General features: G+C 33.1%; 1 protein-coding gene across 1 annotated transcript; it reads left to right on the forward strand.

Moving 5' to 3' along the window:
* Window positions 1-828: 828 nt before the first annotated feature.
* Window positions 829-18,537, forward strand: LOC128164483 (QRFP-like peptide receptor). The gene is made up of 6 exons (XM_052828326.1): window positions 829-1,685; window positions 8,004-8,125; window positions 12,507-12,630; window positions 12,929-13,134; window positions 15,359-15,494; window positions 16,438-18,537. The coding sequence occupies exons 1-6, from the start codon at window positions 1,392-1,394 to the stop codon at window positions 16,786-16,788; spliced, it is 1,233 nt and encodes a 410-aa protein (XP_052684286.1). The 5' UTR covers window positions 829-1,391; the 3' UTR covers window positions 16,789-18,537.
* The last annotated feature ends 1,563 nt before the right edge of the window (window positions 18,538-20,100 follow it).

Genomic DNA, 20,100 nt, shown 5'->3' on the forward strand with positions numbered 1-20,100 from the left:
ACAATAAAACTTGTTGATTTATCCATGCAAGACAAGCAACTTTCAAGTAAAAAGCACGCGAAATGTATATTCTGCATTCTTTCTGCAGTTATAACTTTGTTTTCCTCAAACGCTATGCACTCAAGTGCACTGCACGTAAACCCAAAGCAATTTATCACATTAAGCGTTGATATATTTATATCTACATCAGCACAACGGGCCCGATTGTAAGTACGACCAATTTCGAGATTAGAAAAAATTAAAATAAGAACCGTCGTCATTTTTATTTTTCTGGGAGTTCTCCGTATTTTCAATTCATATCTAATTCCTTTTTGCATGCAATTTCGGTTTTTTTTTTACAGTGGCCTTCTTCGAACCATTTCCCTGACATACATTGTATTTTTAGGGGGAAGAGGGGGGGGGCATCTAAACAGCTTGACCCCAGCTTTAGTCAAATATATCTGTTCCATAACGTCTCCCCCCCCCCCCCAAAAAAAAAAACCACTCATTGTTTACATGTATTCTTTTTAAAAGGGAAAATTTTTCAATTTCTTGGTTTTTTTATTCCAGGTTCAACATACAATTCATATAAGCTTGCTTTAGAAAATAGAAAAAACAGTTGAGGTGTTGAAAATAGTAATAGAATTGGATAAAAAATAGGTATTTTTTTTTACAAAAGAAAATTGAACAAAACGAAACTTTTTGATATTTCGTGTTTTATGTTATTTATTTGATATTATGAAGTGAGAACTAGATAATTGAAAAACCTTATAACGGAAGGAAAATAATGCGATAATTTGGCAATTGAAGTCTTAATACTGAGGAAAATCGCTACACAAGCTGTTATGTTTCACAAATCAAACTCCGGGCGCCCAACACACATCAAATAATGATAGTTGAAACGGTTTTCTTTTGCCTGTGGGCAAGCCAAGGAAATGGAGAGCGGATCAATATCTTAATTCGATGGATTAAAAGAATCCCAAACTTGTGTAAGGCTTACTCCTGTTGGTAACTGAGCTCAAACTCGAACTTGAATATGACTTCTTATAATATCGAATTCAGAAAAACGGAGCAATAAAAAGCATTGGAATCACACTGTTAATTGCGGGAGGAACTCCTCTGGAAACAATTGCGCCACTGTAGCCAAAAGGAAATGGAAGGGAGTGGTTAAAGGAAAAAAAACCCGTCCGATATCATGACGTATGGTGAAATAAACATATTGAAATATGTTTTAATGAGATAAGACATTGATAGAAACTTCGTGTAGTCGTACGGCTTTCATCATGAGATCAAACCGCAGATAATTGACATGCAAGTTTACATAAAGTTTCTGGGAGACAAATTGTCATTTATGTTGCTTTTAATATAAGCTTCGGCGCCACAACTTTTGCAACTGGTCACAAGAAAGCATCATGGAGAACCCAGGAAGTTACAACAGCAGCGACGCGTATTATCCTTACGATTATTACTATTATAACTATGATTACAACTACACATATGAAGAAAGTCTGAACTACCTTCCTCTGGACGAACTGATTCCGAGTCTGACTTTTTATGTTTTAATTGGGTTGCTAGGACTTGCCGGAAATATTTTGGTCATCGTTGCGATTTTGGCGTTTCCTCGCATGAAAAGCATCACGAATGTTTTCCTGCTTAGTTTGGCGTCTGCTGATCTGCTGCTAGTGTTAATCTGTGTTCCAATCAAGGTATTTTTTTATCTATTTATTTTTAGTTTACACCAAGTTATACAATCTACTTGTAACTGCTCTTGGTGTTTATTTTGAAATATATTGCGTTTAACAGTAATTGCAGAGTCATAAGCATGTAAAGCCACAAGTTTATAGCTATTATTTAAAATAATTTGTAGAATGTGTTTGTCAATCCTCGTAATTTTTTTAGTATAGCTGAAAATAGATGTCAGTTCCATAACTCCATTCAGAATCGTTGATTTCTAACACTGTAAAGAACAATTTGATCAAAATTACATTCAATCAATCCAAAATAATATTTTTTTTTTGCAATATGCATAGGGCGATACAATCAAGTTAGCAGAGTATCTTTAAAACAAAGTTAATAACTTGTTGTGTTTATCGAAAACATTTCGTTAAGAACCGAACGGAAACCAAATTAACTATGAAATCAACCTCAGTCCTTTCATAAAAGATCGCAGAAAGAAAAATGGCCCTTTCCATTGATTTCATTATCAAGAAGTTCAGCGCTGTTTGCAGACGGTGAATCGTTGACTGACAAGGTCTTTGTTGTACTGTAATTTGACGATTTCTGCCGTAGATTCCCCCCGAGACGTTGACAAGACCTTTGAGACCTTCAGTTTGTACATTTGGTCGAAATTTATAAGAACCAGATGAAGTTTTCTATACTAGCTGCCATCTAGCTTATTTTTTATTATTTCTATGAAATTCTATAAGAAATGGAGGCTTAAGTTGGTTCAAGTATAGAAATTGTTTTTTTCTATGGGTTTTTTTTTAATAGAAAGATCTTGTGAGAGAGAGAGAGAGAGAGAGAGAGAGAGAGAGAGAGAGAGAGAGAGAGAGAGAGAGAGAGAGAGAGAGAGAGAGAATGACGGTGGCAAAATAAGCTGAATTCCATAATTTTACATGGATTGTAATTGTTGAAAGCGTTTTTACTTTTTAGATTTATGTTTTTATGTTGAATTGATTTTAAGAAAAATGATTTGATTTGATATTATTGTGTCTTTATATCAGGGAATATATATCCATCTTAGGTGATTTCACTAACCACTATATTCTTTGTATTAGGGTAATCCAAAGGTGGACTTTCAACTTAAATAACTTCGGGCGTATTAATTAAAGTGCTTAACCTCTAGTTGTCTTTATACCGGAGTGGAACAAGCAGCGTTAATAAGATAAACTTAAATTTACCCACTTTATCGCAAAGAACCACAAACGCTTTTCATATCTATGAGAAACAACACTTGTGCATTATATATCAGAAGTCGACAATAGTGTATCTTCAAGACGTTTTATTACCTGGTTTTTACAATTGGTGCAATAAAAGTTATATCCAATTACCTACATGTAGTGTCTAAACGGGAATGTTTTCTTTCATCTTTTACCAATATCGATATGTGATCTGTTTTATAGAATCATTTAGGTTACTTTTACGCGGTAGTACGAGTTGGAAATGATGTTTCACTGAATGAGAGAGACGGTTCGAAAGAATTTAGTACTTGTATCTAATGTATTTTGTCTCACTAATACATATTATTGTGGCAATCGGTTTTTGGAACGCAGTTCGCAGTTCGCAATTGAATAGAACGCAGTTCGCAGTTCAAAATTTAGAATTCATATTTGGGGCTCGAAATTTTCAGGGGCATCTACTAGTGGTATTTCACTACCACTGTGAAAATATGGCGATGCAGTTATCTATAGTTTTTGAGAATCGGGCTTATATGCAATTCGTATATTGTACATGTGTGTTGGGTATTGTATGTAATTATTAACCATTCAGAGGATTTTCTAATAAGTTGGAAGTTTTAATCTGAGTTTTTTTTTCAGTCTAAATGCTCAATGCTAAATGCAGTCGACTCACAGGCAACAGAAGGACAATACCGAGTATGCTGATACTTATAAATAAGGAATGTTTTTACATGATGCGATTTTTTAAGTCATTGCCTTGCATATTTTTCTTCAAATTTGTAAATTGTTTCTTTTTTTTAACTTGAGCATACTGGTAATTGCATCTGCTAATCTATTTGCAAAATATTTTGTATGCATTAAAATTGTTATGTTTGATATAGAGCGTTTCTAGGAAAGTCTGTGCAGGTTTTTAAGAACATATACGTTCTTAATGTTTTCTGGCTATAGCCAATTTGCATTTGAAAACACTTAAAAAAAAAAGGCCATAATGGTAGCGACGGGATTCTCGGTAATAATTTATTACTTATTACTAATAAGATAAAACTGACATGAAAAAACTATAAATTAATACTTTATTTGCAAAAGAGAAGTGGGACACCAAATTTAAGGACTCCTTAGTGTCTCTTCTTAAACTAATCCCGATGGGTCTCATTGTAAATTGTTTTGTTTTGTATAAATATTTATTATAAGTCGTAAAATTATCAGAAAATACAAGAAAACAAATTAGAATAAAGATTATATCTCTTCCACAGCTTAAAAATATCTGTATTTGAAGTTCTTTTAAGTAATTGCTTTTACATACCATACTCTTGATAAAAAAAAGTTATTGTACAGTGGACTAAAAAGAAAAACATTATAGGCTTGGTCCCAATTTGCATTTAAATTAACATTTGTAACATTTTTTTCTAATTTAACCTTCCATCGTTTTAGAACACTATATAATAAAACAAGTTCAATCTTTGTGGGGAAAAAATCGCAATTTTCGAGGAAACGAAGCTACACGGAGTGATTTGCTCCCTCTGGTAACAGTAAAACCAACCAGTGCATCGATTCACAATTTCATCCCCTCAATCTCCGTTGCAAGACGTTGTCTACTGATTCTCGTGCCCAAATAAGATAAGATTTGAAAAAAAAAATTGCCATTCCTCTAATCTTATAACACATCCGCTGATCTCACAGACAGCTCCGACCGTTGTTGGGTACCTCCGTACAATGCATGATGTCTTGGATCAGAAGGAACTCAATGTTTGATCTGCATTAATGTCACGGTTATATATATCTACACTTGGTAATTAAATACTAAGTGCTTCTTGGACACTCGGTTTGGTTGGAAAGTGAGATGAAAAAGCAAGACTGATTGATTGATTGAATTGATTGATTGTTTATTTTTCCTCGATTGCAAAACATCAATGCATATTTAATCCAAATAGTATCAAAACTTGTGTAGAAAAAAAGCAATCAGGTTTAAGTCACTAAAACATTTTCTAAAAAGGAAAAATAAGCAAAAAAAAGGAGATATTTCGGAAAGTTTTTCACCTTCATATTCATGTAAATGCAAAATGTACAGTCTTCGTAAATTAAACCAACCCAGTATACAGCAAAACTAGCAACATATCAAAAACAAGATCGCGTCTCCTAATTGTTTTCGTTTATCCAAGCTTGTTTTTTTTAAATATGATGAGTTTGTTGCTCAAGATTTCAAATCACATGTTGTATTTACACCTACCAAGTAAATTCAAAGATACGTGTAACACTGTTGACTGTTAACCGAGTTGTGGTTAAATACTAGTGTACTGTACGAATCTGGAAAATCAAAACAAGAAATCTTTGCTGGTTTTTTTCTTTTTCTTCGCTGTTATTTGTGGAGAATTTTTGATTAAAGCATGGTAGTAGAAAAACAAAATGACAATTGTATTTCTTTTTTTTTTTTTTGGTATAACGTGTTTCTTACCATTGGGAAATGTAGATTTTCGAATTGCGTCACGCATAATTTGGTCATATCACGATTTGATGGACCAAGTCTCGTCGATTCTTGTTTCAATTCCCTGAACAGAAATTCAGTCTTTACGCTTTATATAAATCATGAAAAATACACAACAAAAAGTACTTGCGTGATAACACTAACCACTACAACCTTCTCCTATTGTTTAAAATTGGGGTTTATGTTGTTTGCAGTTATTGTTTTTCATTTACAAAAAAAAAGAGATGCAAAGGAGCAGACGATGTTGTTGTTAAGTTTTTTTCGACTAAAGAAGGAATGTGTCTCCTCCACATTGAATCGCACTTTCTTTCGAAGTAAACAATACAATTTAAAAAGCATATATAACTTTCATAATGTTTAATAGAGTAGAGCAATAGGATTAAACCGTCAGCTATTGATATGCGAGTCGTGATTTTGAGAACCGATGGGGCTTTTACAATTTCAGCCTTATTCTTTTTTTTAAAAATGTATTTGATTGCCAAATATCATTTTACAATTTTAAAATTATAAAACGGTTATGAAATTTTGAAAATGACGTATTTTCTTCAACAATGATATCTCAAGGTGTCCCATGCAACCTTGAATATTCGTTTTGCGATTTTGAGAAAATATCTGTAGGCGCTATCTCACAACGTCAACGTAGAGACTCAGAGCTATGCAGTACGAACCATTAAAATTTTGGCAGTTTGATTTGATAAAATAAAGTTACATATGTTTAATAAACAGTTATCGATAAAAAGCATTCGTTTAATTATTTCATTTTGATATTGACGTCGCAGACGATAATGTTAAAAAAAGTGTTCAAGGGTGTTTCAAACGCTTTTTGACATCGATATTTTTTATTTGAAATACTAAAAATTAAAGGTTGTTTCAAATCCCTTTTAAGTTTTAGACAGTGTTCCTAGACAGACACATTATTTCCAAAATTCATACAAATACGGACAGGCTTACATCTTATGCTTACATAAAAGAGTTTTGCCAGGAGAAATATAGCACTTGCAGTCCATAGTATTCAATAATTCAAGTTACTGCTTACCGTTTGGTGTTAAAAAAAATCTCTTTTTCATTATTAATGTAGTAGTAAATTTTCTGTGTAGTCTAATTTGTGTGTTGGCACCTTTTACATGAAAGACCACTTAGCAAATACATACATACTGAAAAAAGGTCGGAGAAAATGTCGAACGAAAATCCTTTGCAGATCAATAGGGGGTACTGTTGAAGGATTTCTTTTACACCGGCAGGTTATGAAAATGTACTCATTGCCCGATTACAGAACTCAACTGAAGAATTTATTGCAAAACCACGATTCAATCTGTTTCTTTTGGTTGTTTTTATTCTGCTTTAATTGCAACGATTTTAACTCAATTACTTAACCAAAAAAAATAATATCACTTTGTGAAAAAAATTATTAAAGTATGAACAAATTTTATACTTTATTGTTCACTGTATTTGCTTTTATGTGAAGAACACGTGGCATTTGAAATGGTTTTTCGATATTTCGTCCAATTAAGTGTTTTTCAGTTGTGCTTCTTGAGGAATTTGACGATTTGTATCTTCAACATTTTTATGGCTCGTTGAATAATTGGTAATATATGACTTTGTTTGCACGTGATACGTTATAAGAATGATGTGATCATATAAAAACGAACAGTTAACAGTTAGCATTGATAGAAACACAGTGTTCTATTTGACCTTGTTGTTAGTTTATTTATCCTTGTATAACACCTTCAGACTAATTGATGGACAATCCAAGCTGTGTTTAAGATATTTTATTACGTACAATTATATGGCTACCAACACCGCTATACAAACATCAATTTTACATGGGTTAATATACATTGGCAATACTTCCTTTCTGCCTGTGACGCCTTTGGCGTATTGGGCAGTATACATTGGCAATACCAATGGACAATTCTGTCTGGCTCTTTCCCATGAGCAGCAATTTCCACAATAACGTTTTGGTTCCTAAATCCAACTGTAAACATTGCCCATCACTCTGCAGGTGATATGAGTATTTTATATTCATATTAAGCAAATGATAAACAACAAATGAAAATAAAATGTCAAATGACAGGCGACAAAGGTTGCTTTCAACATGTAGGCTTATTCAGTCTATTACGTAATAAATACAGATGTTGTTTTTCGATAATTGGAAACTTAATGTCAGAATAAACATTTTATTTTGTATAAACAAAAAACGTTTTACTCAACAAGGTCTTAGCATACATGTAGCTACATGTATCTGGTATAACTTGACCCTTGACTCTATCTTTTAAAGTTTCAAACAAGAAGGTTCTTTTTCAATAATCATTGGCAATCTCATGTTGTGTGTTGTTTTTACTGCCACCAGGTAAATTCAAAATTTATGGATCTTCAATTAAAAGGTCTTCAATTGCAGATATTGGGTATAATGGTTACGTATAGTCCTAAGACTTAATTACTGAGCCCTGTTTGGCTAATTTTGACCGTAGCTATGATGTGGGTTTTTACGGTCGCATACGGACAATTTTCCAAGGAATCAGAAAAGAAGAATAATTGTATTTTCTTCATGGTGCATGTGTATCGCACCGTACTTAGTGTAAAATCATTTCAATTCAAACAAGATTATACAATTTTATACCAGAATCATTTTTTTAAATTTTCAGTTGACAGCGTTTTTCTCGTACACATGGCGGATCGGCCCCTTCCTCTGTACATTCGTGGCCTACATCCAGAATGTGTCCATGGTGTGCTCAGTTCTAACGTTGACAGTCATGAGTATAGAAAGGTAAGAAATCTCGGAATGCGTTGATCAAAAAGACCCTATCCAACCCCACTCCATTCCCTAAAAAAAAAATTTTGCATTGGAAAACTCACTATGCATAAAAATGTTTAATCCGTAATATCTCTTTATTCGTAAATTCGAGAAGGTCTTAAAGAAGCGGTTTATGTGAAAATGGTCATACCAGCTATACATATTGAGACACAATAGATGGTTGTCATTATGACCAAAAGAATTTATAAAAATGCATTCTAATCGTTATTACATGGTCGTGAACAATACATGTAACATGGTGCATCATCTTGACAGTTCTTAATCTTTTATGTTACTCTCATGTGTGTAAAATTAATCTTATTTAGACTGGAATGTTAGGTGTGACGAGGAAATTTTTCATGTCTCAATATCCATACCCGTTGTCTGATTTAGCTAGTGCTGTAAAACTTTCTAGGTACTTCATGAATTTTGTGTACAGTTTTAGTATGATTTTAAACGTTTTCTTATTTGAAAATAAATCAATTGTGTGTGCTTTGAGGACTTGGTTTAACTATTTAAATTCAATTACATTGTTTTAAAACAATACATTTGTAGATCCCAGTACGTGTATATATTTGGACGCAAACAGTTGGTTATAAACACTCATGCACTCATGATAATTATTTTCGAATTGCACATTACCGCTGTTTCAAATGCATCATATTTCATCCATGGTTAAATGCACATGTATGCATGTGAAGTGTTTACAAAACTTCTGTATATTTGAAAACTTACGGATGAAATCACACTTTGTGCAATTCGTCCTAATGTTAAAATCTTATCATTCTACATGTATAAAAGGAAGTCAGCGATCGCCAACAATACGCTTAGTTTTCGAAATTTTGCTTACTCGAGAACAAATTTTAACCAATGTGTACTTTTACTGTTTATTCGGTAACATAAACTATGATTAAAATCGAATAAATTTCTCCGTTTACATCACCACTGCACATGCGCTTTGTACTTTTGTGTAATTTAACAACCTTTTTTCTGAAACGGTATAATATAGTGTAATTAATTTGCATGAAAAAAAATGACTAAAAATGCTAAAAATATTCTTTGAAATACATGTACATTTATAAAAGTAACGCAGTGTGATAAATTCTCTATTTTTTTCAACACGTTGAAGTGTTTTTTTTAATCAAATATATTCAGTCTCTGCTTTTATTCATAAAATTTAAATATGACAAAACATCCAAGGTAATATAATAACAAGACTTTATCATATCAGTTCAAAGTAGTAATGAGTTTTGTCTAAACATGTTACATTCCACAAAATAACAATCTACTTGATGATGTTAACCGAACCGTTCCTCTTCAGTAATGAAAACAATTCTTTTAAAAGTTTGTTTCATTTTGGTGCTAACTTTGACTCTATCTCTTTCCTAAGAAAGGAATACTATCAAATTGTCTTTACTCGAGGGTAAACTTAAAACATTGGGCCCTAAAAGTAATTCAGATTTACTCAGCGCAATTTATTCTGCGTCTCTCAAGTTGCATATTCCATAGCCCAAGAAAACAGACTGACATTTTTATTTTAAATTGAAAAACACAAATCAATCAACAAAATTCAATTAACAGAGAGTACACTGTATATAGAAACGCGTAAATAAAGTAGTACATTGAACGATGCAATACTTCGACAGTCATATATGCCCAATTCACGCTGTATCCCCCCCCCCCCCCCCCCCAATTTAAGTACCAATGGTTAAAGACAGACTCCAATCCTACCCGCGATCGACAGAATCAACTATGCTATTTATTCCCACTTGGACTATTCTCTTCCCACTATGATTCTGTGCGAATTTGCCATAGCCTTATTCACGAGGGAGAAAAACATCGCTTCCTTGCACTACTTTGAAAGACACGTTTGTTGCAAATAGTGACACTTGTCTAGTCTGATTTTATTATCAGTGGGATGATATTAAAACGTTCATTCAGAAACGTCAGCCTACATCAGTATGGACGAAAAGTTTGTCCTAAACACTCGCACTTTTCCAATAAAATGTTCGGAATACTGTTCAATTCCATCTGACAAAACCAGTAATAAAGTGAGAAAAATCATTCGTTTTTTCATCAATGTCTCCTTCACTAGTTTGCAGACCCTAAATATCAAAATCGTAAAATGATATTGCAATTATGAATTACTTTTGTCAATCACATAATTATGTAAAACATATCCCATGTATTGTTCAATTATAAACTTATACTATTACATGCATTTACTTATTATATATATTTTATTATTTTTTTGTATATTTATAACCAAAGTTGTCCGATCCAAAGTATGTGTACGATGCATGGTTAACTCACCCTACTACTATTTACTTACTGAAACAATATCATGAAACTTAAATATTTTCTTTCAATTTAAAAACAAAAACATATTTACCACCGAGAAAGGATGACTGCAATTTAGGACATGCGATACTTTCGAGAAAAAAAACTTTTAAAACAAGAATTTTTCTTTAAAATGCAGAAATGGTCAACATCAAAACTGCACCTTTACGTAATTGCGTTAAATAAAAGTATGTTGTTACCCAGTACGAATTTGTTTTCATAGACCCGGGTCATCACGATTTCTTGAATCTCCATACAATAATAAGGACGCCCATCTTTATACTGACTTCATACATAGTCAGCGCATGTTTGTCTATTGTTCTCCGTTTATCAGTAGTTGTATATTTGCATCATCAAAGTTATGTCAAAGGGAGATTAATAGAAAAAAATGCGCTCGTGGTTTAAATGAGAAAAATTATCATTCACCACTTGATTTCTCACCTCAGTCAGGTAACTTTGTGAATACAAAATTCTATCACGTGACGTTTAAGGTACAGTAGTATGTTATGTGCTAACTAGGACATTGTTTTCGAACACGTTAAGTTCTCAAGCATTGATTTTAAGTCTTCTGTACTTACATGGGCGTGACCTAACTGTTGAAACCATAATAAATAGTATACTTGTACCATATAGAATAGATAGGGTTATGGTGAAAGAGTGATCACGTAAATTTTTATACATGGCATTGTTATTCATGCAAGTCTAATTTTAGTACCATTCTGATAATGCCAGCTCCACCGCTCATGCATATTAATATCAATCGTATATGTTTAATCAAGGGCAGATAAGCGAAAATTCTCCTTTTTTCGAAAGTTGTAAGGAGAAAAACATAGAAAGAGCATACTGTATTACAGTCTAAAATCTTAATTCATGTTGGAAATTTACTAGACTTTTTAAAAGATTTAACAAAAGTGATATTAGGTTAAGAAATAAACGCAACAGAAGCGATTGTTTATCCTCTGTAAAACAGTTACTAAAAAATTCTATACGAAAAAAAGTCCATTTTTATGACTATTGGACTGAAACTGTTAGAATCGCCTGTTAAAAAAGACTGTTGACCGGTGACGTCACATTCCGCGAAAACGTGTTAATAGAGAGGTTTAGCAGACCAACGGGTACGCGTACTTGTACGTGTAAGTTACAAGTTAGGACTACGCGTACCAGCTCACGTTACTTTTCTTGTTTAGCAGTTGTAACGTGTACCTGTACGTGTAAATGTTTTAATGTAATTCTATATATCCTCTCCCACTAAGCTGAGAATTTTAGTCACAGTCGAAAATTGAGAATTCTGCATGTGTTAATTTTATAATACATCATTGTTTATATATGTATATTTTTATTTATCACAGATGAATAAAATAAAATAACAGTGCTATTGCATGTATTGGAGGAAGAGATACATATTTGTTAAAATAAATAGCCAACAGGGAAACAGAAGCTACAAGTTAGACCTTACATGTACTTTGCAATTTACACGTATGTTCATTCGGGTACATACGTGTAGAAATTTGTCATTACACAAACTGATGATAATGCACATATTTTTCTTTCTACACGTATACGTACGCGTACACGTTAGTTTGCTAAACCTCTCTATTGATTAGAAGGGGTATAACAAAACAGTTGTTGACTTTGTCTCGAGCAACAGTTAATCTGTCGGACCGGCTCGCAAACTGTTTCCCGCAGCCTTTGGCCTTAGGCAACAGTTTGCGAGCCGGTCAGACAGATCAACTGTTGCCCTTGACACCAGTCAACAATTGAATACTGAAAAGGGCCAAAAACCCGGCGCTAAGTGCAGTCATCCTTTGTCCATAAAACGTTCCGCTAAACTTATGTATCTTATATTTCAATTCAGCTTACACTTTGGTAGAAAAAATATTTAATATTCTAAGCAAGAAAGAATACAACTACATCATTGTCATACACGGCTAGCTATTACTCATTTTTTTACTTCGTGTTTGTTTGGCAAATGGATATATAATGGTGTAGTTAATTTCTCGTTTTTCATTCACAGGTTCGTTGCGATCATATACCCTTTGCAAGCCCGATCGTTCTGTACGATGAAACATGCCAAGTTTGTGACCATTTTCATCTGGATCGGATCTTTCGTCATCGCCTCTCCAACGGCGTTTGTACAGGTCAGTGCCTTCTGCTCTGGCATCAAAGCGTCCCAGTGATAACGATCGTAAACAAGAAGGGAACTATTGCATAAACTTTGACGCCTTCCGGCTAGAATTGCTTCTTTTTGATACTTTTACTGAGAGAGTGATGTCATCAGGGGAAAACGTTATATAAACACAATTTTTATCCTTTTTGATAAGACGAAACAAATTGGGAATATGTTATGTACCAAATTGCGAAAGTTTCGTAAAATCGTGATTATTTTTTGGTCGTGTTTTTTCTATGATGAATTGCAACAAATGTCTCTTTTCATAGAAACTGAAAGAGGTTGGCAACTCGCAGCGCAAGGCCCATTGGTGTGTGAAGCAGTACATGTCTCATGAGTTTGAGATCGCCTACGAGGTTTACATGTTCTTCATCCTGTTCGCAATTCCTTTGGGGGTCATGTTAGTGACCTATATCCGAATTTCCATCGAGATTTGGGACGTGGTCTCCAAAAGAGCAGTGTTAAGATCTGGGAGGTAAATACAATCAAGTCTTTGTCATTTATTGCGGAATAAAGAAAAACTCTACGCCGTTCATGATTGCCCCCTCCTCCATGGTTGCACTGATAACAACTTTATAACCGTCTTATATAAACTATTTATGTTTCTCTACCCCGTTTATAATAACAAAAAGGATATTAATTTTGTTCATTTTTATTTTGGGACAAAATTTTTAGAAATTTCGATCGACATGTGCTTCGTTTAACCTTTGCCATAAACTTCCATGGAAAATGCTTATGAAAACGAACGCGGTTGTTTGCATTTTGTTTAGGAAAAATATCTCAGGCATATTACATTTCTAAAGTTCTTGTCTTTGAAAATCAAAACTTTTGAATAGAAATCTGACAAAGATTGGTGATTGTACTTTAAAATGTCATTTTTTTATTCAATGGCGTGATTAAAACTAAAAGCTAGTGTCTCCTTTCAGTATCAAGCTGTGCGCATAAAATATCTTATCGGAGCTTTAAATAAAACACTTTATTTTAATAAATTTATTTCATGTTGAATGGAGGCATATGATTTTAAGCCGATTGACTTGCTGATTGTTTAGCTAATTGGTTTACATACGGAGACCGTACTCAATCAAAGTACAAATAATCTACGAGCGAAAAGATTGCATGTTGAACTGCGCTTTTAGTTCTTGATGAATCATGTTAACCATATTTATATGAGCTAAGTATCGAAATTTTAGAAAACATCTTCTTCTACCATAAAAGTGAAGGGACGCTGCTGCGGCATTATCTCGCTTCGAATCAAATCAAAAATGAATCAAAAAACCAAATCATGCAGTCTCCAGAAGGGAATATTTTTCATGCGAAAAAAAACTGTGTCGGCAAACATCAATTTAATAAACAAAAAACCGTTCGAGTTTAAAATGTCGCAGCGAATTTATCATCATATCTTGACAACATTTTCGCCACCATCTTTCGTGTTTCTAAATGTCTGCACATAAAGCGATAAAGACGACATTTATATGGAAGTTCCCATCGTTCTCATGTTTTTTTCTAGGAATCTTATGGTGCCATTTTCTATCATTCACATTCATCAATTCGTTCAACAATTGAATATGAATAAAATTACTCCAAGATCCGTTATGATATTTCATATTGGCATTTATTATGCAATATAAAGTGACAAGAATTTTAGTAATTGTCTTCTGAAGCGATAACGATTTAAGAATGAACATTATGTCTGGAGAACAGTACATTTCAAAAGATAAGCAGGTGTGTCTTGTTTGAACAAATATGACCGATTTTTTAAAACACGACTACAGATGTCTCATAATTTTTCTGAGTTCCTCAATGCATTTCATTCGTACCATTAACGATAGAGTTACCGTTCCTTAGTTAAATTCATATCACCGTAGCCTCTGTCTGCTTTCTTTGGGAGACCATTATATAAATAGTGCCTGTTTGGGAGGGTAACAGTTGAAATTGACACCCCGAGAAAACCATTGTCAACTGACGCGAAGCGGAGGTTGACAATGGTTTTCTCGGGGTGTCAATTTCAACTGTTATCCTCCCAAACAGGCACTATTTATTTTATTATACTGAATGTCTTAAATTTATATTTGTTTTTACTGCTTTTATATAGAAATGACGTGAATTCCACGACGAACCGTACGCGCATAATTTACGCGCATGTAACAATTCGTTGTGTTACCCGTTGCTAAGTGTGTTGCTAACGCTGAGGGTAATAGAACGGATTATCAACTGCGTCTAAATCAATCAGATTTCAGTTTTTAACATGAAAGTATAATAAAAACGCATATCTTGTCGAGTCAGTCTATATCGATGTTGATAACAAGGGTTATATTTTTTTTAATTCTCCTTTGTTGTGATAACATTAGTTAAGGTAGTATGGGACAGCTGTCGATATTAAGGTGGATTAAAGTACATTATAATCAAAATACTTTCACCGGTTTAGAATTTTCTAACTCATGAGTTACAGATTCGTTATGAATCCTCAAACCCACTACGCTATACGCCGTTAGATGATAAATTTGGGAAAGAAACTATTTATAAAATTACACTTTATATCAACGACGCAAGGTGTGGTACATGGCTACACCTTATTGATACATGTAGTCATATCAAGTACAGTTATAAAGTTATCTACATTAAATTTTGTTATCAACATACATTGAATTATCATTGTGTAATTTTGTTCGATTAACAATACAGTATTTAATATTTTATAGTGAGTACAACTACTCCTCCAGTCAGAGTCAGAGCAATGGCGCAATGGCCAGAGAATCCTCATTTGTCACTCAGTCGTCGACAAAATCTAAGTCTGTGCCCAACGCTTGTAGTGAAGATGCAAAGACCAGAAAACAGGTTGGTTTGAGAGGGGAAAAATGACATCTCCACGAATTTTTTATTCAAATGAAATGGTTTTATATGTGTTTATCCATTAAGGTTGAAGTTGAAAATCATAGTTAAATCAAAATTGATCGAAGTTTTATTACGGTTTTTAAAAATTTTTCTTTTTAAAAAGTCTACATCTCTCATCATATTTCATCAAGTCCTGTAAGAGTCTGCTAGTTTTTCCGCAGCCTGTGGGTGATATCTTTTCTTTATCCTCCATAATTACCGACTTTATCCTCAATAATTACCGACTTGGGGTCTGCTAGACATATAGATGTAGTCTAAATCTATCAAGCGTTAAAGACAGTTATTTCTTTGGCTCTATCAAATGCCCATAAGAGCAGTATTTATTTCGGATTTTTTGACAATAAGGGGACATATGAGCTATAGCTGGCATAACGTCTAAATCGAAACCGCGCTAATAATGCGATCCGAATCTTTAACATTTGCACACGTCTGAAGCTTGCACACGTCATTCGATAATCTCTGTAAAGCGTCGCGTTCGTCAACCTCTTTGTAGGTCCGATGAACTTCTGGAACGTCGTTCCAGAGGAAAGCAATGTAGTTAAACGTTTATTGCAATTCAATGAAGCAATTCTGTAGAGAAAACTACTCTTAGAACCATTTTAACAAGGCCTTGGACTTTCAGTAGGATGTAACTATTTTTTGTGTCAAAACAAGTTAAAATGACGCGGGTTTAAGCGAAATATACACCGATTGAGTAGTCTTAACTCAAAAGCCATACAAATCGTGTTGATTTCAAAGAGCCATGATGGCTAAGTGGCGAGCAATGAAATAGACAGGCCTACGTCACACAACTACCCAAAGTTCAAGCTCTTGTTAAAATGGTTCTAGGTTTATAGATTAGTCAAAGTCCGACAGGGACTGATCGTGTTGGACTTCTACCTTACAGGTAATTCTGATGTTGATGGTGATCGTTCTTCTGTTCGCCATTTGTTGGGGACCAATCCTTCTGAACAATCTGCTGGTCGCAGCGAAGGTCATCAGCGACCTACACGAGGGATTCCTGAAGCCGATGCGAATGGCCTTCCATCTGATGTCGTACGCCAACAGTTGTGTCAATCCGATCGTTTACGGCATCATGTCCAAAAACTTCCAAGACAGTCTGAAAAGTGTTCTAAAGTGCTGCAACTCGCGGCAGACCTACCGAACGTACGTCTACAGCACTGATACCACCAGGGCGTCCATTCTCAAGTCCAGTAACAGCGAGGACAAAGATAATGGCTGTATCGAAATGAACTGAGTACCAGGAACCAAACTTTTCATAGAAGACACATTGTAAATAATTTCACTATGGTTTATTCTCTAAATTCATATGTCGTATACTACTGATACGTTTATATTGTAGACCAACAATTTCTTAAAGAAGTGGCTTTATTGCTCAATGTAAAAAAAAAAATTTATAGATGGTAACGATGTGTTGAAATGTTACAATCCATTGAGATAGCATTTACTTAGTAAAAGTATCAAAAAAACTAATGCAATGTGATATTATTATAATATAGATGTATGTAGTATATCAGAAAGAAGCGCATTATATAATTATATGTACATATACTGTAGTTTTGCTTTACAGCTGAATATCACCAAACAAATGACCCATGTAAAACATTCTAGTTAAAGGCAGCTGATGGTTTTCCATGAAATTTAGCTACCATGTGCGAACAGAAATATCATTCTTTTTTTTCTTTTTTTGTTTACAGAAGATTAAGCTTACTGTTTTCAAAATCACAATTACCAAAAATTTCGTTTTAATTCTTTACTAAACAAAAGTTTTCGTGGCAATTTTTAAGTTCATTTCGGTACATATGTATTATTATATTTACCTGTTAAAATTGAATCAAAGTTTTTGTCGTAATAAAACAACTGGCTGTTTCTTTGTAAAAAATAGAGAATTTTTTTTTTGAAGTTCAAGGATTGAAATAAAAACTTCCGTTTTTTATAATTACAGCTCATTGAATTTCCAAATAGATGCTATTTATCATTGTCGCCTCCTTATTTTCAAGGACAACCGGTAGTGGGAGAACGTTTGCGGGGGGAAGCGGAAGTGTATTAGGTTTTGCCGTCTCATTACAACATTTAATTACTCTTTTACCGTTAATCCTTATCGGAACAGCGGGGAAAAAACCTTTCCTTTTCTTCAAATCATCAAATGTTGAGTATAAGTCCATATAAAGAAATAAATGTATTCTTAATATTTATTGACTCGTCAGTGCGTGTCACCACAAAAGGGTAGAAATTAGGAATCGGGAAATACATTTTAATTGATTCCAATTAAGGTTTACTATATTTGAGTTCAAAGCTAGGTTTAATGCAATTGTTGGAAGTTAGTCCTTGTCAATGGCGTATTGGATCAATACACAACAGTCTCTCAAAGATATAAAAAAAAGCATAATCAATTTATATGGTCAGAATGAAATGGTTTTAAATGAAAAGGTTTTAGTTAGCATTATTTCAAAAACTAAAAATATCTCTGCAATTCTAGAAGTGATTTGAAAGCACAGTTGCATTAAAACAGATGAGTTGGTATTTTTGCAAGGCTGATACTTACATGCAATAGATTGTTGGGAATTCCTCACTGTAAAAATGGCATCACATAAAAATTGTTAAGAGCCAATAAACCTGTGCCTAATAAATAGGTCTTGAGTGATATACTGTTATTTAGATAAACTGAAGCTTAGCTGCTCATGACTTTTAAGAAGTTACCAATACGGCTTAGTTCTAGACAAATAATTAATACTTGGCACCTAATGTAAAACTGATTAATGCATTTAATTGTAAAGTGAATTAAAATTTATTTTACTAAACTATCTATCATTGCATTCATTAAAATTTGATTTTTAAAAGGTATTTTAGCATCAGATTCACACGTATGCTCATAAAAACTTCGTTTTTTATACGTTCAAAGAGTTGTAAATAACAAGTATATGCATAAACAGGTAATATTGTAATTTTACTAATATGCCAAAGTGCAGGTTTAGTATTTCGAAAAAAAAATGATTTCATATATATATATATATATATATATATATATATATATATATATATATATATATATATATATATATATATATATATATATATATATAATTATGCAACACCATTCTATTAAGAATTGATTGAGCATATTCTTGTCACTCATCTGTAGAATATAATTTATTTTCTCATTCAAATTAATTTTATGTCAGTCGGAAATCTGTATTGTCTAAATGTGATTTAGGACTAAAATGAAATTTTAAAAAATGTCATGGTTTATAATCTTCTGTTAGCCATATTTTTGAGGATGGCGTTTTGGATGTCCTGATTATAGCAATTATAATTACATAATGGTCATGCTGTATAAAAATTTATGTGCTTTATATATACAATGTACCTTAGTAGAAAAATATTTCTTTTAATATAATTATTTTAATTTTATCTATCATAAATGTTTAATTTATAATATAATTATGATTACAGCAGATTTTTGCAGCAAAGTTAAATGCTAGATAATACAACTCATATTGCACTAAGTCGCTGTTGTGTATTTGTTTGCGCCAATTATTATTCGTAACAGTATATACTACAATCTAAGAATTTACATTTAACCTTCATTATCTTTCAATATTTTTTTTTAAATTGACTGAGCATACAAATATAATCTCTTATAATCTCTTTTTAATCTCTTCTTAGTCACCTGTAAAATAAATTTTAATTCAACACATGTATTTGATGACTTACAAAGGTGTATGTGCAATTATTATGACTTTCCATTTGATAGGAGTTTCTCTTTGTTATCATAATGACTCTTGTTAAAAACTACGTTGATTTTCAATTAAAGCATTGGTAGTGCATGTTGATTCAATTGTTCTTACATTGTATTTTGTAACAAAGAATCAAATGGATGATTACTTGTGAAATCTCGAGAGAGCCACAAATACAAAGTGGTTTTTACCGAAACGAAATGGAAGAACCGTTTTGCCAAGGATACCAGTCTCTTATCAATTCATCTGTTCGAATGAAAAATGAGAACAACCTTGCCTAGCGAATTATATAAATCACCGTTGCTGATTTATTCAGGGAATTGATTTGAGAAATCATATAAAATACTTCAAGAATAACACGATTCTAACAGTAGTTATCAAGACATGAAAAGAAATTGTATGCACTTTTTGCTAATTAAAAGTTCTATGTGACTGTTGTACGAAATAGTCAAATCTTACGTGGAAACTAAGTGAGGGCTGCAGTGCTGTAGCTAATCGGGAAAATAGTTGATATACCGTAGAACTTCAGTTTCTCATACCAAAAAAATATAACTTGTATATTATGGACCACAATAAAATTGCTCCAGTTTTGGTCTGAATAACCTTATTTCCTAACATATAAATTCAAAACACTTAATGATATCATCTCTTTATGTGCCTCGGTTTTCTTTAAAACACGCTACCGACCACAGAAAGTGAAGTATACTACACTTCTTTACTTAACAGGGCTGGTGATGGTGTTAAAAAGAATTTCAGAGGCATGTTAAGTAACGACACCTGTATAAGAAACATTTAGGCCTCGATTATTTGTA

This window comes from Crassostrea angulata, chromosome 10 (genome assembly GCF_025612915.1).
Source record: "Crassostrea angulata isolate pt1a10 chromosome 10, ASM2561291v2, whole genome shotgun sequence".
Lineage (NCBI taxonomy): Eukaryota > Metazoa > Mollusca > Bivalvia > Ostreida > Ostreidae > Magallana > Magallana angulata.